This window comes from Branchiostoma lanceolatum, chromosome 3 (assembly GCF_035083965.1).
Source record: "Branchiostoma lanceolatum isolate klBraLanc5 chromosome 3, klBraLanc5.hap2, whole genome shotgun sequence".
NCBI classification, from domain to species: Eukaryota; Metazoa; Chordata; class Leptocardii; order Amphioxiformes; family Branchiostomatidae; genus Branchiostoma; species Branchiostoma lanceolatum.
Window position 1 is genome coordinate 30,387,205 of NC_089724.1, and position 22,654 is coordinate 30,409,858.

Below are 22,654 nucleotides of genomic sequence, written 5' to 3' on the forward strand. Positions count from 1 at the left end.
ATCGGTCTATTTACACTAGGCGCGTAAAACTAAAATATCACAAATGAATGTAGCTTATTTTTGTGCCGCTTTTGAGCACTTTTGATAAGAAATCCGCACGCAAATGTGGTAAACAGTGGCATTAAATAATGTCATAAAGATTACAGCAACTACAATATTTCCAGTTTTCACGCCTCATAAAATGCACTGGGTGCCATTAAAATGATTTTATTGCAGATTTTTGGACATTATCAGACCAATTACGTACACTTGGGCCTCCTGTGCTCTGGAATTACATCCAAATGCCCCGAAATTTGCTATGGGGGTACATTGAACAAATGTTGACAGAACCACATTCACACTTTTGGCATAAATTAGTTCAAAATACGATTTGGGGAGTATTTTGGGGAGATGATTGGCTATTTTCCTCATATGACCATATATGATGTTTCCATACATGGTCACATCTTTATTCCTAGTTGGTGGGTAGCCAGGTGGGCTAATTCGGTCAGCCAATGAGAGAGCGCCTATTAATATACTTACGGACTTATTAAACTCGCTGTTCTTGGCTGGCAGACAGTCTACCCTTTTATGAGTTTATGGGGGTCAATCCACGCCTCAAACTGCTGGACAGGTCACAGTGGGAGCACTTCCTTTTTGCACTTGCCCTGGGTAAGAAATCTGATCATTTAACACACACACACACACACACACACACACACACACACACACACACACACACACACACACACACACACACACACAGGTCACAGTGGGAGCACTTCCTTTTTGCACTTGCCCTGGGTAAGAAATCTGATCATTTAACACACACACACACACACACACACACACACACACACACACTAGTCTCTACCAGGCTAACTGTGCCGGCTATAGGGATAACATTTGCAGACTCCCTTCATACAGTTGACTCTATTTGGCCAATTTCTGCTATTTTCCCAGTGACCCACGGAGGCTGGTAGAGTCTACACACACACACACACACACATAAACAGCATCCCAAAACATGACCTTCTTGGTAAAGGTATCATACATTTAAAAACACAGTAAGATAAAATCTGATAAATAGATGCATTTTAATCAAATCTTAAAACAATTTCTGGGTATGTATATGATCAATCATGGCTGTATTTCCACTTGTTGCTGCATACAGTTATTTCAAAATTCAAATGTCTTTCAAAATTTAAAGACTAGTCTTAACATAAATAATACGACAGCAAATTTCGAAAATATGACATCTTGAATCACACCTGGCAGTATCCAACAATCATGGTAATGTCCAAGATAAATATATCAGCAAATTCATTTTACTCTACGCCATATTTGAAGAAAAATATCATTAAAAAAACATTATTACATGGTTATGGTAGTATTTGCTAAGAGAATACATCCTACCATACCTGGTACATCTGAATAGCTCAATAAAACAAGCTATAAAACATAAAAGAAGACCGTTTTTCCACAGCCACAGTCATTTGAGCTATTGTGGCCGGAAAATTTGTCCTTTTCTGGAGTATTTAGAAAGTAATAACACACCTAGAACTGCTGAGACCATAGAAATAAGCAATAAAACTACAAACATCTTTTAAAACCATGAACAAGTCCCATACAGAACCTGTTCTTCATACGTCACCTCTCATAATTCTGCCAGTGGAGTTATGAGAATTAAGTTTATGATGTTGGCACTGTTTTTATTCCATTCCGTTCGTCTTTTGGGTTTCCTTGACAGATGTCAATGTTATGGCAAACTCTTTTGTTTCTATCATCCATGCACTTTGGATGAGAATGATGGTTGGAGAAATAATACTTAAGTCCTGAAAAATACATTATCAAGTATACATCCAACCAAAGATTTAAGGCCACAGTCAAAAAGTAAATCTTATGGATGACAAGAGGCATGCATTGATTTTCACTTGATTTGAAATATAATGGGGGTTGCCCTAACTTATGACGCGCCCTAATATGTGACAGATTTTTTAGTAATCTTATTATGCATAAGTACGCCGTGTTTGTGTCCACTGACTATGCTCATAAGGAAGGTAAATAAACCAAGTTCATGCACATAATTGTTATTTGCATTCAAAACATATGTGCACATATTCATTTCTTGTTTTGTCGAGAATACTATTTTGACAATAATGATGGCAATGCTGAGTAGAGGGTCACTGCGTAGCTAGACGGCCCGGCACCTAAATATACGACCTGTGCCAAGCAGATATACAACTATCATACACATAAGAAATATAACTTCATAAAACACACAAAAATTGGGTCTTTAAGTGTTTGTTGAGAAGAAAACCGACCAAAGAAAACAACATAAACATCGCTGCCGTCTGGCGACGCTGTTTTCCCGCCATTTTTTTGGGCCGCGATGGTGGCGGAAGGCGATTCAACGCACAGCTTTGTAATGCTCTAACATGTGATTGGTACCGTCTATGAAAAGGAAGCTGAATACGTATATATACAGAGATGGCAAAGATATTTCCCAATAAGTAGACGGAGTATTGTTAATGTAAGCCGCATCGTTTTTTCGTAATGATTTTATAAGTCCGGTCGCATGCAAGACGTACGTCGGGCCGCGCGCAAAGTGCGTAGTAGCCTATTTCCCTTGAAAACATGAGCTGGGATGCGCTAGATATAGCCCTTCTCACATGACGTTAGAAGTGCACACAGTCAAAATTTTCTGGTAAAAAGAAAGCTAGAATATAGCAGACTTCAAGCCTTATTTACATTTCCCTAACTTTATCACCAACTTCCGAAGAGAGCAAAATTACCAAAGCGTAATAAGTTAGGCACACTATATCCGGCATAGCACTAAATCATGATTTAGTGCTATGCCAGAAGGTACATTCGTGAAAACGTCTCACAGCGTTTCGCGCTTGTAACGCGGAGCGTGAAGGGCCCATGAACAGTATGAATACATTTCTTGTCCATGTATGTTCTTTAGATGAATGTGTTCAAAATTCATTCATTAAAACATGACCATTCTCTGGCAACCAGCAGTGGAGCGCCGTGAGTTCGAGCGCGTAAAAAAACGTCATATGTTTGGGCACCCCCGGTTATAAAGATATATTGCTACCCTCCAGAGATGTGCAATGTTACTTGTAGAAGTGACACAAGTGAGGTTGCCATGAGTGTGGTTGCAAACTTGATAAATGATAAGTGATATATATACTAGGCTAACACACTGTCACAAGTGTCACTGTTTGCATGTCTTGAATACAGGAATAAAAGACTTGTTGGCTGTGATACCATGTTTTACAGTACCAATTCTTGTTAAGATTTTTAAGGTCTCTACAGTTTGAAAACTTAGGCATTTTTTTTCATGGTCTCACAATAGATTTGGAATCAGAGTGTCATATATGAAATTTACTTGCTGTGGCCTTGGTGGAATGTTACACATGAGTTCTTTCTTTAATGCTTACTATGCTGACATAAACACGCAATGTACAGTCAGTCATATTGGGATGTAAGTGTCACAGTCATATGTCAGCCAGTTGGACAAACAGTTGGAGTGCTGTGCAGAATGAGATTGGTGCTTCCCCCCTCCCGCTAGACCAATGTGTACATGTAGGTGCTTCCCCCTCCCACTATACTAACTTGCAGGTGCTGCCCTTCTCCCACTACAAAAACTTGTAGGTGCTGCCACCCTCCCACTACACAAACTTGTAGGTGCTGCCCCCCTCTCGCTGTGACTTGATCCATCGCAGCCTGCTGCCATGGAGGCTGAACTGGGACCACGCTAGTAGCTGTAGCAGGGCGCAGACTGGCGGAACAAGGGAGAACGTCACTGAACCACTGCCAAACTCATTCATTCAATTCTGCATGTTGTTAAAGGAAACTATTCAATGTTTTGGATGAAAAGCCTACTGTACTATAATAAATATACCACAAAGTCAAGGTCACATCCATATTATATCAGTCCATCGCAATTTACAATTCCTGTAGACATTGGGAAATGGCACCTTAACCGGCCATTTGAGTTTGACCTCTAAATTCGTGAAGAGACCACGAAGAAGCCTGGAAAATCCAATATTCCAAGAAGAACGCAAAAGAAGATGGGGAGGGGAGCATTCAGGCTTTCTGCGGCCTACAGTCCCTGGTAGGCATGATGGTGCAGAAATGCTTCCCTCCCCACCTTCTTGTGCATTTTTATTTGTGGACGATGGAATTTCCCAGTCTGGTGATGATGTCATGCGGTCAAAGGTCAGACTAAGGCGGATGGTTACGGCACAATTTTCAAATGCCTGCAGGGATCTTATATTATGACATACTGATGTATTAAGGGTAATTGTGGCAAATTATCAAGCATAGTGTAGCAGGCTTTTTAAACCAAATCTTTAAGATTCTTTTCCTCACAAAGAATGTTGCACAATTTTTTGAGGCAGACAGTCCAAAAACAATTTACCAAGGAAAAGTAGGTAATACTGTACCTCCTGTTTCCAAATAAATTGTTACATGCACTTGGATTTCTCAACTTTTAGTAAAACAATGATTAAACAATTGTGTAAAAATCTGGAGAAAAAGGTAAGGACATTTACCCATGGGCACTTACTCTAGAGGTGGAACAAAAGAATGACTATTCTAATTACCAATGGAGATTTACAATAGAGGTGGAATATAAAGAATGATATTTACCAATAGGAACATACACCAGTAGGTGGAAGCAGCCCAGTCTGTGAGAAGTGAAGGTGTCTGTGTCCATCTGACTGGTATCAGGCTGGATGGAGCCAAACTTGTTTCCTGTCTGGAAAATGTCATGACCTGGAAAAAAAGTACAGTACTGTACATGTAACGTAGCACTACCAATTATCGAACATTACCAATTATAGTCCACTTTGGGTCTTTATACAAAAAAATGAAATATGTTTACGTCCAGCAACATAACAGAATAAACTTCTGAAGCCGTCAAGCAAGCGGCGTAACAAACTACTTTCCAAGCAGAGGTTGGTGGGGAAGATTGTGACCGTTTTATCATATGCCCCGATTTTGTCCACTCTCTACTTTGGTACAAATTTCATGAAATTTGTATGAATGGTTAGGCCATATTAAATCCACTAGCTTGTTCCGCAAGTTGTGCAGCAGCATTAATACATTACTCAATGTGTAAATTTTCTTTAAATCAACTCAGTCAAGGGAGGTGTTCCACCTTACAATGTGAATACACCCTAGCATGGGGCTAGGAAATTCAAGATGTCTGACACTCCTGCAGCCCTTACCAGCAACATAAAAACAACAAGAGTTCTACGACCTCATACCTTCGCCAAATGATTTTAACCTTTATGACTGACGTATTGGGAGTGTTTCTCATCAATTATGAATCATACCAGTTGGTCGTCTTCACCCAAATAACATAAGTTGTCCAAAGTATGACTATGAGCTAAACAAAGAAGGTTATGCTAACATTTATCATCAATTATGCAAATAAGCTCCTTATTAGCATAATTTGATTCAATGGTGTTCACATTCACACTACTTCCAAATGCCACAAGAATGAAATTGCCGTCATTAACTAGTATGGAATTATAGTAGTTTAACATTAATCATACAAATTAGTCTACATTTGCATATTTTCTATTTTCTATCTATCAACATTCCTTTCTTCCAAATTCGCATATTTGAATAGTCATATCATGGAACACAGCGGGTTTTTAAATTGCCTCATTAATTATGCAAATTAGAATCTGATTTGCATCATTATCATCCAATCAAATAAAGCACCACGTAAGTTATAGAGTTGAAGTATATCTCATTAATTATGCAAAAGAGGTCTTCATTTGCATAGTTGATATTAATTTCTCTCTTCCTCAGTCATGTCACATGTTTGAGAGTCCTATCATGGAATTTGGAGGATGTATCAATTTTCATCATTAGTTATGCAAATTAGATACTGATTTGCATAATAAGTATTAAATCATGTAAATCATCACTCAAGCTATCCACTTAGCAAAAGCATGACCATCCATCAAGCCCTTCTTGAGTTATTCCCTTTCACAGTCTGAAGCAAAACCTGCTCCTGCAGTCCCAGAAAATGCCGCTAGGGTGTCCAAACCGATACCTTTTACTCTCTTTCCAAAGAGCTATCTACTACTCAAAAGTCGGTTCCATAGCGCTACATGTAGCATATCCAAAACATGAGATATCAAAACAGGAATTTCCGCTGCAGTACTATAACAAGCCGCTAGAGGGCCCAAAATCTAATCATTCTCAGGTCTCACCAAGACCTACCAACATACCAAATATCAAGACAATCCATCCAGGCATTCTTGAGTTATGCTGGTCTTCTTATACATACAAACGCTACCCTATGCATAACCTTCTGCCCCTACCTCGGGGGCCAACAAACTCCTCGGGTGGGCGGAGCAGTGCCAAATCCACTTAGAAGCCCAGGTCTCGGGATCTAACTATTACGTGACAAGCTAATTTTTGTGCCAGCCAACACCTTAGGCGTCACAGTCAAACCCCCCTGGCCCAATGGGAATATCTCCTTACTACACCAGTAACACTTCCCCTACACCAGTAACACGTTCCAGCTGGCACCCAGCTAGTATACACTCATACAATATAACACATTTTTACACTTTTCTCGTTAATTATGCAAAGCACTTCGCCGAAAATCTAATCATCTTGAGATTTCCCACATACACACCGACACACCAAATACGACACCAAACCATCCAGGCGTTCTCGACTTATCGTGTTCACTAACAGACACACAGACAAGCATCAACGAATAATAATAATAATAATGGTTTATTTTCACAGAAGCATTTCGCAGCCTTTAGGCTGAATTGCACACTCCTTTCACATGAGTAAAAAATCGACTGTAGGCAATACAATTGATTAATATACAGCTGGGTAAAATCCTATACATAAAATTCACGGCCTTAAAGATTAAAAGTATTTTTTTTTTTTTAAAGTTCTATTGATATGATTAACAGCAATAGGATAATCTCAGCGTTTGTATTGCTTACTAATCTTGAACATTTTACATTGGTATTTGGTCGTCGATACAATACATGATCATTTAACAATACAATAACAATACAAGAATTAAAATTTGATGGGGTTTTCATTCACATATCAACTTATGCACCTGTCTACATACTGTTATTTAGCAAAGTAGTTAGATATGGAATTGGGCTGTTTCTGTAGCGCTCTGTGTGTACTGGCAATGTTACTAGTTGATTGTTTTGTCGCGTTACCCTACCGCTGACGTCTCCTCTACGCTTGGGAAGCCAGTGTCGGTACTCGTCTGAGGCGTACAGGCTCTTCGCGAACTTCAAACAAAGGGCATCCCGTCTATCATTGAGTTTCTCTAGGTTTAATACTTGACATGACAGTGAGTAACTGTGGTAGCTACTTCCCAGTATAATCCTCGTTGCACGCCTCTGTATGTTCTCAATTTTCTTCCGTTGTCCGTTTGTCAGACCTCCATGCCACACAGGGGCGGCATACTCTAAAACTGGGCGAACAAAGCACTTGTAGACCGTCAGCAAATCCTCCACTGGTAAGTTGAATTGTCGAAGTCTGCACAGCAAGTATAATCGTTGGTTTCCCTTCTTGGTCATTTCTGTAACTTGACTTTCCCAACCCAGGTTTGCTTGAAATATGACTCCCAAGCATTTTGCAATGGGCACTACCTCCAGCACATGTCCATTGATGGAAAGAGGGGGTGGTGGTGGAGGGTTGCGGGCAAAGCAGATGTGCACAGCCTTGCACTTAGAGGGGTTAAGTTTCATCTTGTTTTTCTCGGTCCAGCTTGACAGGTTATCCAGGTCGTTTTGCAGTTTAGATGGTTCGGATGTGCGCCTTGATTCGACGAGGTTCAAATCGTCAACAAAGGCCCTCGACGGTGAGTTCATGCTGTTTGTTAGATTGTTGACGTGAGCTATAAACACTATCGGGCCCAGCTTGGTGCCTTGAGCGAGCCCGCACGTGAGTTCCTTCTTCTTGGAAAGCGCACCATGGTATCTGGTTCTCTGCGAGCGTTGTGAGTGGAAACTGACAATCCAGGGGATAATTTCTGGCCTGACTCCCAGGTTGATCAGGTGCTTCATTGCTACTGTATGATCCACTAGGTCGAAAGCTTTGCTAAAATCCGTCAATACCCAAGTGCTGGAAGTTCCTCGTTTGTCTGCTGCCTCATAGAGTTGATTAGCCAAAGTGATAAGACAATGCGTTGTTGATCGCCCCTTGAGCCCCCCAAACTGGTTTGGAGAGATACTGTTCTTCGTATCCTGCAGCATCCAAGTTGCCACGAAGTCCTCACATACTTTTGAGATGAGGGAGGTTAGCGAAACGGGTCGTAGGTGGTTGATGTCTGGTGGACTAGTCTTCGGTAGCGGTACCACCACTGCCTCTTTCCACTCGTGTGGCACCCTACCTTCAAGCAAAGAGGAGTTTAAGATGTTGGCAATAGGTTCACTCAGTTCGACTGCGTATTCCTTGAGCAACCTACCGTCAATTCCGTCAGGGCCTGCAGATTTTGTTGTTTTGATCTTGCACAGTTTCCAGTACACATCCCAAGGCTGCACTGTTGGAGGGGGACGGCTTGGGAGATATGTTGGTAAGTTAGACAGGTCGAGGGGTGGTAGTGATGTTGTTACGTCGGTAAATTTCTGGTTGATGAAATTTGCCATGTCGTGATGATTGTCTGGATCGACCCCTTCGGCTTGGACGGTCATGGCTTTTTTCTGTGTGCCTGTTAAAACCTTTATCTCCTTGAACCAAGCGCTCGGGTTGTCTTTCTTCAGTTTTTGGACTCTGCTGGTGTAGTATTGATTCCTGGCCCTTTTGATCATCCTCTGGATCTTATTGCGAAGTGCCCTCCATGTTTTCCACTTTTGATCGCAGAATGCTCGCTGACGCCTTTTGATTGCTTCCTTTATTCTTGGGGAAATCCAGGGCTTGTCCTGCAGGTGTGTTCTTAGTACTTTAGTGGGAAAGTGTGTTGCTACTGCCTCGTTCAACGTTGTATAGAAGGCTGATGTTTTGTCTTGTGTTTTCTGTGCCTCTGTTACTTCCTTCCACTGGTGCTGGGTGATCCATTGGCCGAATGACCGAATACCGGAGTCTTTCATTGGCCGTATCTCCCGTTTTGCGACCTTGTTCTCGACCCGGTGGTACTTTGGCGTCAACAGTACAACGTTGTGGTCTCCACGACCCAGCGGTGAAGTAACGGACGGCGGATTATAGAATTCAGAGACATTTGTCATTATAAGATCAAGAATAGCATTAGATCTTGTAGGTATGTTGACAACTTGTCGTAAACCATTGCCAGTACACATATCAGATACATCTATATTGTTAAAATCACCCAATATCAGATAGCCTGCATTGTCGTACTGAGTTCTAAGTTTGTCTACAGAATCTAGTAAATGTTGCTTTAACATGTCAACATGTGGAGATTGGGGTGGCTCATAGACTACACATGTGATAATGGACGAAATCTTTCTGGGGAGCCGTTTGGGCCGTATCATAGTCCATAAACACTCCAGTTCATCTGGTACATCAACTGTCATAAGACGATGTGCTGCAATACTATCTCTTACATAAAGCGCAACTCCACCACCACGTCTACCTTCTCTCGACTTAACAAAGACATTGTAGCCGTCAACTGACCAGAATTCAGGGGGTATGTCGTTGCGAAACCATGTTTCTGAAACGGCGGCTACATCTACATGTTCATTTAACAGTACAGAGTGAAATTCATCGAGTTTGTTAGCCAGAGAACGAGCATTACACAATAAAACATTTGGTACAACAGTCTGGTGTGGCGTAAGCTGAGTTCTAGAGTTTGTAGTCGGGACTGGTACTACCTGTCGCAGCCTGGGGTATGTGTGGACAGCTGAGTTCGCCGTAGGTATGTCCTTGTTCTCAGCGAAGGTAATAATATTGTTATAAACTGTCTGACCAGCAGGCAAATGTACACAGTCCTAGATACCCTCACATATATGCGTATAACAGCAGTGTTGTAAACAAACCTGTTTGCACAGAGAGTATCCAGGTGCCCATGAGAGGTGCGAATGTCTGGCCAGGTTTGGACAGGAAGGCCGCCATGCCGAACACCAGAGCCGCGACTGGCTGTTTCCTGTTGTTCAGTACATAGTCTTCATCCACCAGATCGCTCACTACCAGGGTCAGCAGGCGACAGGTGCCCTCAGTAAACACCCTGTTACTGTAAACAACAACATACAAACAAATAGTCAATGTGACAATCATATGAAAAAATAAGTACAATGTCAGTATGTCACTGTGAAGATACAGTCACACAAACTGACTGAATAAAAAGACTCTTTATTACACAACCAAGAGATTTATTCCACCGATGTTTCAGTGACCATCTGTCACCTTCTTCAAGGCAATTCTGACTGGTTCACATAGCAATGCAGCACAGGCGTGGCTGCTTATATATGTACATAATAATGAGATGCATTCCCAAACGCAAAGTATTTACATATGCACAATCACAGGGGATAACCTGATGAAACTATTCACGGATGTACACACATTTTTTACTGTATGTCATGTCTAACTGATGAGTCTAGTAGTTCTACCGACTATGATCTTGGTCTTCCTGCCATTCTGAATGTTGTGGTCATTTTCTCATCACTGACTTCATGTCAACCTGGTGACAATGTATTCAAATAACTACAGACACACTAGAACGCAGACTATGACTTCTCATCTTTTGTAAGCACAAGCATGGATAAGCATTATATGAATGAGAGGAGACTACGTTTTGCTGGTCATTCCTGGAGGAGTAAGGAAGAGATTATCAGCTACGTCCTTTTGTGGGCACCAAGGCAGACCCCGCACAACCTACATACAGCAGCTGTGTGAGGATGCAGGATGAAATTTAGAAGAACTGCCAAGAGCAATGGAGGACAGGGAGGACTGGAGGAGGAGGGTGATGTTCATCTGTGATACTCTCATGACAAGATGATGAAGAATGGATAGATAAGCTCACCTGGCTATGAAGAAGCACAATACCCAGGTGTAGTCTGGTCCGACCATCATCATGGCGGTGCTCAGGACCAACTTGACCAGGAACAGACCGCGGATCACGGCGTACGTGCCGTACCTCCGACACAGCGTCAGGAAGTACAGGTTATTGATGTGGGGGAAAATGAAGGAAATGCCTGAAACAGATTGAAGAACTCTTGCTTGGATAGTACTCAGTACATGTACTTTAATATGCCATGTCTGACGTGTGCAGATGTCATGCAGTCAACTCTCATAATTCCACCAGAGGTACCCAAAGACTGTTCGTCAAAAAATGGTGCTAACATGCAAGGCCTTCTCAAGGATGTTGAACACTCACTATCTGAAGTATAAAACCTCAGCATGGCTTGACCTGAAAGGCCTCACTAGTACAGAATGTATCTCTCATAATTTTTCAGTAGATATGCACAAAGTCAACCACAACAATCTCCCCACTTCATCAGAATTCTTCTTTTTCAACATTTTGATGTTTGATGAATTCCTGTTGGAATTATTCCCCACATTTCAGTCATTTTTCCAGCCCATTTCTGACTTTTCCCTTCCAGGCTGACACCATTAGCTGATCTTTTTTATGATAAGTCCACATCTCTGATGAATGTATATTTGTGTTACTAAAGATACCACTGCCTCTGATACTTACCATTTATGATACAAATATCAGGGTCACTAACAGATAACAATCTGGCTATTCTGCTGGTAGAGATTGTGATCACAGTCTCTGTTGACAGAGATCAAAATCAGGCCTCTGCCAATAGGGATTCTGTAACTAAAATGTTCTGTGCACGTGGATATTCTCTTAAATGACAGTCAGAAATTTTTAACTTTGCTTCATGCCACTTAACAATCAATAACTTGAAACTCCAGGATTTATAAATGGGAGACCACCTTTAGACCCTGTTCATACTAAGCCAAAACGAGGCTTTCAGAAATGTTGGAAACAGTGTTGTACCGCAGCTGTCGCAACAGGATTAAGAACTTGAAGAAACTACGGAACCATAACGCCAGGAGTGGATTGAAGAAATAGGCAAGATTGCCCCGGCTTCTACGAGGAGCTAGATCGTGACTGTGGGTGCCAACAGTGGAGAGGGGGAAGGGGGCGTTGCGTCTGTTCATGATAGAAACTGGTAATCCAACTTCACCAGATCGATCGCGTCATGGACAAGGTTTGGCTAACTGGACCCCTGGTGTTGATAAGGTATGCGACTCGGGCGATTTTGCCCAGAACTGGTTTGCAAGGCTTAGTATGAACGGGGTCTTAGGCTAACACATTCCTAATATCCTGTGAGATGCTGATGATGCAATCTCCTTCATGGTTCTACCAGATCTCTACCCTGACAGTTCTACATATATATCCTGGACCCATAGTGACTTACCAAGCAGCACTGAGCACACTGATGGTGGAATGCCCTCTAGCAGATTCTCCAGGAACAGCGGGAAAAAGTTGCTATTGAAGTGACAATGAAAAACCTGCAACATAAGGTTCAGCATTGGGATTTCAAAAAATAACTCTGGAAACATAGTAACAAGTAATGCATTGTAGGATTGGCAAATTAGAATTGCTGTTTCTAAAATATGATTTCAGGAACTTGATGTATTAACCATTAGCATTGCTAATATTAATATTAAAATTTTGCACTGATACAATGCTGTCGTTAATGTTATGTATCATTTAGGTCAATTGAAAAAAGGTGGAAGGACTATGCTGCCTGGCAAGTCTTCATAACTATGCTTTTAATTGTGTCGCACAAAAACATTGGTTTTAACGGCCGGTGTCGATCAGAAACCCTGCTTTTGATTGTATATTGGTCACATGGTGAATTTCATATACTCAAAGTGCAATTTATTCCCTCAGCTTTAAAGATTGTAACTGTCTGCACCATTCAACTTTTGCTGCAAGGCTGATTTATTCTAGGTTTACTTAATGTTTCCAAAAATAAACCAATTACTAACAAATAAGAGGAGTAAGGGCCCAGCCCCAGGCCTGAGCACTTCAGCAAGTTTTATCTTAAGCCGCTGTCGCACAGTGGGAAGGTCAAATGACAAGTTTCAAAGCTTGAAAGGAAATGTTCAGCTGGAATAAGTGCATGTCTTCTAGATCACTGTGCAACTGTGCCTATCGTCCTAATCATTCAACCACTACTGCAATGGTTAAGATGACAGATGACTGGCTGTCAGCTATGGATAGAGGGGAGCTTGTGGGTGTAGTGTACATAGATTTTAGTGCCGCGTTTGACCTGGTTGACCACAGTATTCTGCTAGCCAAACTTAAATCTTACGGTTTTCAACCAGGTGTTCTGTCATGGTTCAAAAGCTACTTACAAGATAGAACGCAACTTGTTTACATCAATGGTCAGTTTTCCGAGCCACTAGGGCTTGAATGTGGAGTGCCACAGGGCAGTTGTTTAGGTCCGTTATTATTTACCCTTTATACAAATGATCTTCCGTTAGCTGTATCCCAATGCACGACTGAAATGTATGCCGATGATACGTCACTTTACAAGGCAGCCAAGTCAGTTAGTGCTATTGTGGCAGCTTTACAACCGGATCTTTTAAAGGTGGTAAAATGGGTCCGTGAAAATCGTTTAGTTATGAATGTTTTGAAAACAAAGTGTATGTTATTTGGTACTGCACGCAGGCTTGCTCTTTTGCCAGACACTTCCCTGAACCTAGTTATTGGTTCAGAGAAGGTTGAACAGGTAATTGAATCAGCCCTCCTGGGTTTGCATATGGACCCATCGCTTTCCTGGAACCTTCACATTAAACATCTCATGGCTAAGCTATCATCAAACCTAGCCTATGTTAGAAGGTATGCCTGTTATCTACCTGATACAATGTGCAAGGTTGTTGTTCAAGCACTAGTGTTATCAATCTTGAACTATTGCTCACCTGTATTGGCTAGTGTACCAGATTCATGTACTAAGAAGTTACAAGTGATACAAAACAAAGCCTGCAGACTGGCCCTTAGATGTTCATTTGACACTCCAATCGCGAAAATGCACTCTGAACTTGGTTGGTTTTCAGTAAGAAATAGATTTGACGTCAGCACTCTTAAGTTATTCTTCAAGATTGTTATGATAGGTGAGCCATATGAGATTTACAAAGCACTTGTACCAGTCCATGCATCGCACAGCTACTCTACTAGGCAATCAGTGCACAATTATTATCTTTTCAAACCTAAGAACAACAGCGGAAAGAGAATGTTCAGCTACAGATCCGTAATGTTATGGAATGCACTACCTAGCGAATTCAAGATCGTATCGGATGTTAGACACTTCAAGAAATTGGTTGATCAATTGTATGCGACGTAATGGTTTTAACTTGATGATGGATTGATAGTTTGATTTGTAAATAGTTAGCAATTGTAGAAATTTGCAGGTATGTTTTTATTGCAGTATGTAAATATGTAATTATGTGTGTACGTATGTATGTATTTTGTGATGTACATGTAGTGTTTATGAGCCCTGGAAGATTAGCCCCCTAGAGGGGCTAAAGGGTATCTCAATAAACTCAACTCAACTCAACTTTAAGGGATCGACCAATGTTTGCAGGTCGCCGAGCCTTGTCCAATGAACCAGAATAATAAAGTACATTTTCTGGCATTTCTTAGATTTGGTGACCTAATAATCTGGTGACCAACAAATTTGGCCGACGGTTGTTGACAGTGTGACACCTAATTTCAAAGCAGATGTAGAAAGGCAAAATCCCAACGTTTATCAAGCTTCTAGTTCTGCGGAGCAGTCAACCTTAGCTCCTTATACTGGGAGGTTGAGAAACGTTAGGATTCTGCCTCTGCTTGGAAAAGATGCTAAGGGCTTAAGAACTGTGAGGGCAGTAAGATGTTCTAGATTTCTGTTACATTACATTTTAATTTCTGTTGGATGAAATTTGTGTTATCATTATTGTTAACCGGTGTATGTAAAACTTTACACCGAACTTCTGTTATTATTATCATATATGATTTCACACTATCTGTACATGATCGGTTCTTGCTGGATGGTTCCCTTATTGTATTTGTTATCAAAAACCAATAAAAATAAATAAAAAAAGACATTCTGACCTGCACCAGGTTCATGGCTGTGAACCAGAGAAAGTTCCTGTGAGCCATCAGCTGTCTGAAGTACCCTCGGACGCTCAGCTGGACATCAGAACTGCCCGACGAACTGGAGACAAGTATGCTGAGGAAGGTTAGACATCCAGGTAACGTTAGTAAGATAAGACAAAAATAGTTACTCAAGCAACTGGGTAAAATTTTGAAACAGTCAGACGTTTCAGACAGCATCCGCTGTCTTTCGTCAGTGACTAAGGATAGGACTGGGAAACGAGATTTATACCACACCTCACCTCACCTATTTAGGATGCAGAGGAGTAGCGGTTAGCGCTCTTTCTGCAATGTTCATTGTACCTTTGTCTTAGTGGTCGACTAGTCTCCCCAATGTACATGTTATTGCAGTTCGGTTCCTTACATTTCCGTCTGTAAATGACATTGGCTTTGGTGCCTTTTTCAGGCCTGTCTTTTGGATGGGTTTCAGGGGCCAGTTTCTGTCTGGATACAAGTATGCTGGAATCACACAATAACTGCATTAGTGTTCAAAGTAGAGTCACAAGGTACTGCTATACTTAGAGCATATAGGAATGCACAGCAATTAATCCTCAAGTGTTGCCGATCTTCCTGAAGTTACCATTAAGCATGATCACCAGACTTTCCTAAATTCATTGCCTGAATACAGACCTTCTTAGAAACTTAAGTGATGAACATAAGGTACAAAACTCTACACCCAGATTTTAAAAAAAACATGTACCCTATCTTCTTGGTTAAAGCAAGGAGGTTATTTTGGCAGTAGTACGTGCACAAGCCAGGACTGGCCCCTTGCTTAGAGTTGTAACACCCTTTTTATGGGGCGACATACCCTTTCGTTGGCTGTCATACAAGACGGGGATGCGCCAGGTCTCTCAGTGAATGGTGTAAATCACCGTATGGCTGATACAAGACGGAAGTTCGCCAGGCCTCCATCCGGGTGATTTGTAGTGAATCACCAACTCCAGACAAAAGGATTTGGACCATCGCACACCGGGGCATGCCCCTACTCTTTTTCTAAAGGTGTGGTGGGTTCTTTTACGTGCGCGGGGTGTGGCTCTCCCCAAACACGGGACCTCCATTTAACGTCCTATCCGAGGGACGTCCCTAATTGAAGCTAGGTACTCATTTACACCTGAGTGAAGTGAGGAAAGTTGTGTTAAGTGCCTTTCCCAAGGGCACAACGTCGAGGCGCAAGTTCGGACACGTCTCTGGGTCAACAACCCGGGATTGATCCCGGGTCCCATTGTTTGACAGCCGCGCACTCTACCGCTTGCGCCACACGACGCCCTTCTTATACTTTGTCCTTAATTCATATCGTATCTATCTTAGTCACTACAATTTACCTGGTTACACCCCTTTCCACTAGAGGCAAGACCGCTGAGAAACCAACAAGTGACTAAATATTTGACAGAATGATCATGAACAAATTTCATGAATAAAGAACGACTTTACATTTTGTGTGTTTTGTGGTCTTTCAAATCATACCTTTGTATCGTGCCTCATATCACAATTATAAAATCAAGGGTCACACAAGTCCAGTTTTGAATTTGGTCGTTCAACGGTTGCTCAGCGATCACCATCTAGTGGAAAGGGGGCCATAAAAGCACTACTGTATCTTTCCAGAACTTAATAAATTTCTTTGAAATCTTGCATATCTAGAACCATTCAAATAGTGGGGAACCTACCTTTGCAGTGGATCCTTCTCTTTGTGCTGGTGCCTGTGCTGTACGAATTGTCTCTTCATCCAAATGGTACATAGAAAAAATCCGCTTATAGAAATACAGACTAATATTGCACAGAAGATTCTGAAGTTCGCCAGGTTCTCCTTGTCCCATATTGCATAGGATAGAAATACGGAGAGCGATCCGAAGGCACTGAAGACGGAGCAGTAGGAGTTGAGTCTGGTGCGCTCCTTGTCTGACACGGCCAGATCGGCCAGTAAGGCATTGTGGTGCAGGTCTACCATGGTCAGGAACGTGTCGTACAGGCACAGGCACACGACGAACTGCACCGCGGGGACGGCCCACGCCACCCAGAACGTGAGGAACGACAGCGCAAAGAGCGGCCCGTTGATGAAGAGGGCCTGGAAACGCCTCAGGACAATCTGGGGTGAAGAGCCGTGTTCTGATGAGCTGTTGGAGGAAAAGTTATAAAAAAGGTAAAAATGACATGATTGTTCCGTTTACGGCTGGGCCATGACATATGCTATGTTGTTTTCTGATTTGTGGAGTGAATTTGACCGACTGGTACCAGTGTCCCTGTAGCTCAACTGGTAGCAGCCTGACAGTTGAGCTCCTGGTTTCAATTAGTTGGTAACTGGTTCTATCCTGGGAAGGGTATATATCTTGGAAGGGGCTACACCCGTCTTACGGAAGGGATGTAAAATGAGGGTCCCGTGTTCGAGGAGGCTATAGCAACCCCTCCCTCTAAAACTGCTGCTGAAGCATAAGGAAACTTGCTGCCCTATGTACATTGAATTTGTAGCAACTCGTTGAGCTGTTCTTATGATAGAAAGCTTTACAAAACACTAAAAAATGGGTCTCCGAGTATTTGTTTAGTTCTAAGAAAACCTGAATGAGAAAAACATTGTAAACACCATTGCCATCTGACTACTTTGTTTTCTGTGCTTGGGCCTCCATTTGCCTTCCTCACCTGTCAGCCTGCAGAAATGCCTTGTCACTCATCCAGCCAAACAAGGGGTCATTCAGAGAGTTCCAGATGAGGAAAATGGTCTGAAATGGTTGATGGAGAAGATAAACAAATTAGCTCTTGTACCTTTCATTTTAATTTGCCATTATATATATATGTCATACCTGGGCCGCGAAAATGTTCAATACGGGTGTTCAGGGAAGTGGCTACTGACAGGATGATCTGTCAGCAATGCAGATTTTTAGCAGTACAATTTTTTCTACTGCTGACAGGATGATCCTGTCAGCAGTGCAAATTTTTCTACTGCTGACAGAATGATTCTGCCAATAGCCTTAGGCTTTGTTCTGTCAGACGAGTATTGTTTTGACAGTCAACCTAAATCCCCACGAAAATAAGCAACTTAACAGTATGCTAATTCTTACCTCCCCAATCCAGAAAGACATCTTGTCGATCTTGTAGACGGACACGAAGATGTCCACATAGTAGATGAGGAACACGTTGTGCAGGATGGCTGTGAACAGCACCAGGGCTCCATAGCAGAGCGGCACGGACATGACGGGGCCCATGTTACTCACGGTCCCAACTTGGCACAGCAGAAGGCTTCATAATATCAACTTAGCTGGAAATGTCAACAATACAGATTGGTAGAATATTGTATAGCATCTCATTTATTCACTCATCTCCGCATATCGTATAGCATACTAAACATCTATTGCAAAAAATTCCATAAGAGGCCAAGCCTTGAGGCCCAGAAAGGGTAGAATGCTGAGGTAGCCCACCCCACTAGCCCACCCCACCGATTCCGCAAACCCGTTGTAGCTTATAATTAGATAAGTTAGAAGAACAGAGTATATCAATTAGTCCTGACATTGTAGAGGGTCTGCATGCCTTTTTCAGTGAGCCGTAGCAAGCTATCTTAATGCATCGTTAATCGTAGAAGGCCAATTCAATGTTATTCATTATTGGCGCTGTTGGTTAATTATTTCAGAAGCGTAAATAACTGGTCGCTTTGATTCTACGTATCAAGTTAATTGTTATCCAGAATTTACTGTCAAGCGTTATTGACAAATTTGCTGTATGAGGGTCTGTATGGGGGGCAACACTTAACGCTGAATTCAGAAGAACCCCGTAATGTATTACGCTAGAATCAAGGAACTTCCGAAGGTAATTATGCAAAAAATGGTTACCTCACTAAATATGAATAACATGTTAAAGAAAGACAGCTACATGTATCCCTAGTAATTACAGCAAATCAAAATAAGCACAGTAACATAGTCAATACATGAAAGTTCATCGGCTTTGGTAGTCCATGATGCAGATTCTGAAGCTATTTCTAAAATTTCCAATTTTTCCCTCTGTTGGTAAGTAGAGTAATAGAGTTGGGTACTATAGAGAGAGACACATATCAAAGTAACCATGCTTAGTTAATTCATGCTTCACAAACAGGACTGCAACCCACAAAAATTCATACATCATAATGAGTGAATATATGGTTAATATATAGTATATTTTTATGCAACATATGGTATACTACGAAGCAGAAACACTGTCACAAAAATCGTATATATGTTTTTAAAAAGGGACATGTTTTTTTATAAGGGGGCAAATTAAATCCACATATGTTTTGAAAATAGGGCCGTTTTTTTAAAGGGGGCAAATTAAATCCACATATGTTTTGAAAATGGCACATGTTTTTAAAAAGGGGGCAAATTAAATCCACATATGTTTTGAAAATGGGACATGTTTTTAAAAATTAAATCCACATATGTTTTGAAAATAGGACATGGTTTTTCTTATGGGTCATATCTTTTAAAACAATATGCATCTTAAAAATAACCAAAATGAGAATATGAGACGAAAAAAAAACATACACCATTTTCATTTTGTACCGTGTATAAGTTTATTCCCCAATCCAGGACAGCCACCGGTTTGCAAAGTGGTGCTTTCAAAATGGTCTATCGTTTCCGATTTACCCCCCATTTTGATAGTGGTGCTTTCCAGTTACGCCGATTTCAAACTGGTCGATTTCAAACTGGTCGATTTCAAACTGGTCGATTTCAAACTCCAAACGGAAATGACTTAAGGTTCCGGGTCGGAGTTCAATTGTGACCGGGGGGTTGGGTCATGACCCGGTAATCTGCCGGAAGTGCGTGGTCGTCACCCTGATTTCTGCCCGAGATTGCTTGGTGATGGTTTTAGCTGTGTATGAATATTTTGAATCTTCTGAAAAGCCCGTGAGTTGTAGTATTTTTGGGCGCGGTGCAGTTGGTTCGCTATCGAAGCCTTTTTTGTATTAGTCCGCGGGAACGGTGATGCGGTTTTCTCGCCTGATGACCCAAATAGCATCGTTTTTAATGCATTTTCACCGAATTTGCGTCATCGGAGATTGCGAAAAAGTTATCACATTATGCGGACTTTCCGTCGTTTCGGCGCTGCATATTGGCAGAAAAGCCTCTTTAAGAGTTGGCGTCGGTGACGTCACGCAGTGACGTCATGGTTCTCGAGGAAAACAGCAGGGGGTCGCGTTTTAAGTTCGTAGCTTTTAACTGAAACGAAGAATATGTCAAATTTTGGTATAGACTGGTAGACCACGGGTCGCACATTCCGAATCAAACGCGTCCGACATCAAATTCTTCACTACTTCGCCGTGAAGGCCCCTTAAGCAGCACAATACTCCCTAAATGTGTAAAAGAATGCATTCTGGCACAGTCCAAAGCGCAACCTGGAGCATATCATCAGAGCTAGAAGCGGGCAGTTTAAATAAGTGCGTCCGAGATGTGTAGCGCGCCTAGTAGGCTGTCACTTCACACCATCAAAAGAAGAAAAGATCGCGACGTTAAGGAGCGATGAACCAAAAGTCAGAAAACCAAGTTTCGCCTTAAGAAGGCTTAAAGCACTTAGAGTTTAGCTTAATTCACCCATTTAAGTCATCATAAAGGCGGGGCATCGCGAAAATCATACCGAAGGTCAAGTTGAGACATGGGCTTCCATCAAATGACGTAGTCAGTGAATTCCTTTTAAAAACGGTTTGGCGGCCAGAAATGATTAAAGATGGCCGTATTTGAGGTTTGGGGGGGGGGGGGGCACATGGGGGAGGGGGGCGCCAAGCACCTGTCCATGGATATATCGAATTTAAAAGAGAAAAAAGGGCAAACTTCGGGGTTTTTTCAAACAAACTTACAGATTTTGATAAAAGCTTTCGAATGCGTCGAAATAACGTCATCTATGACGTCCTCGACGTAGCCGCTGCCGTCCTTTTAAGGTCTCGGACCGGAGTTTTTTTGCGATTTCGTATGTAGGCCGACACCCTCAGGTCGACGGGCTACAATTCCGCCGAGAAAAGTAGGACGGAAAATGTAATCACATGGTCGAAAAGCGGTTTTCTACTGTTTTCCAATGTATCTATCGGTATTGTCCGTTGTCCCTTTATTTTGGGTAGAAACCATAGTAAAATGTAAATTTGGCATCCGAGAATTATCATTTTTTTACACTTTTTTGATCGAACCTGCTCGGAAAAAACGAGTTTTCCTGGGGTCACGGCATATATGCTGAGAAAGCTTAGTAAATGGTGTCTCTGAAAAATGAAAAAAAATAAAAAAGTCATGTGATAACTTTTTCGCAATCTCCGATGACGCAAATTCGGTGAAAATGCATTAAAAACGATGCTATTTGGGTCATCAGGCGAGAAAACCGCATCACCGTTCCCGCGGACTAATACAAAAAAGGCTTCGATAGCGAACCAACTGCACCGCGCCCAAAAATACTACAACTCACGGGCTTTTCAGAAGATTCAAAATATTCATACACAGCTAAAACCATCACCAAGCAATCTCGGGCAGAAATCAGGGTGACGACCACGCACTTCCGGCAGATTACCGGGTCATGACCCAACCCCCCCGGTCACAATTGAACTCCGACCCGGAACCTTAAGTCATTTCCGTTTGGAGTTTGAAATCGACCAGTTTGAAATCGACCAGTTTGAAATCGACCAGTTTGAAATCGACCAGTTTGAAATCGACCAGTTTGAAATCGGCGTAACTGGAAAGCACCACTATCAAAATGGGGGGTAAATCGGAAACGATAGACCATTTTGAAAGCACCACTTTGCAAACCGGTGGCTTTCCTGGATTGGGGAATAAACTTATACACGGTACAAAATGAAAATGGTGTATGTTTTTTTTTTCGTCTCATATTCTCATTTTGGTTATTTTTAAGATGCATATTGTTTTAAAAGATATGACCCATAAGAAAAACCATGTCCTATTTTCAAAACATATGTGGATTTAATTTTTAAAAACATGTCCCATTTTCAAAACATATGTGGATTTAATTTGCCCCCTTTTTAAAAACATGTGCCATTTTCAAAACATATGTGGATTTAATTTGCCCCCTTTAAAAAAACGGCCCTATTTTCAAAACATATGTGGATTTAATTTGCCCCCTTATAAAAAAACATGTCCCTTTTTAAAAACATATATACGATTTTTGTGACAGTGTTTCTGCTTCGTAGTATACTACCTGGTGGTATAAAACATATGCACCGTATTAAAAACTGACATGATCAAACTCACTCATCAAGTTCAACTCAACTTTTAATAACGGTTCCTCGAAGAAAGTTTTTGTGTTCTATAAAACGTGATAGGCAATATTTACTTACATGTTGTAGCCACGGGAACCTAAAAGGACGAATCACACACATCTGTAGACGTCAGAAAAGGACACATTCATGTGAACCAAAATTGGAAGTTTGACCTGCCACGAGCCACGACTCACTTCCGCGTACCCAAAGAACGCATCGACAAATGAATCTAAGAAATAAATTTAAAAAACGCGACAAATTTAGACCACGCAACTAAATAAAAGTCTACAACTCACGGCATTGAGATATTTTTTTTTCGTATTAAAATGATATGATAATCT

General features: G+C 41.5%; 1 protein-coding gene across 3 annotated transcripts; it reads right to left on the reverse strand.

Moving 5' to 3' along the window:
• Positions 1–1,057: 1,057 nt before the first annotated feature.
• LOC136431373 (transmembrane protein 180-like) lies at positions 1,058–22,534 on the reverse strand. 3 transcript variants are annotated; one of them, XM_066422718.1, is made up of 11 exons: positions 22,392–22,534; positions 18,157–18,353; positions 17,738–17,817; positions 16,771–17,217; positions 15,410–15,565; positions 15,065–15,182; positions 12,381–12,474; positions 10,973–11,144; positions 9,987–10,180; positions 4,639–4,764; positions 1,058–3,766 (listed from the first exon to the last, which is right to left on the reverse strand). In XM_066422718.1, the coding sequence occupies exons 2-11, from the start codon at positions 18,298–18,300 to the stop codon at positions 3,657–3,659; spliced, it is 1,641 nt and encodes a 546-aa protein (XP_066278815.1). In that variant the 5' UTR covers positions 18,301–18,353; positions 22,392–22,534; the 3' UTR covers positions 1,058–3,656. The 3 variants fall into 3 exon arrangements, with proteins under 3 accessions (XP_066278815.1, XP_066278814.1, XP_066278816.1); XM_066422717.1 differs by having other exon boundaries at positions 22,388–22,534; XM_066422719.1 differs by lacking the exon at positions 15,410–15,565 and having other exon boundaries at positions 22,388–22,533.
• Positions 22,535–22,654: the final 120 nt, after the last annotated feature.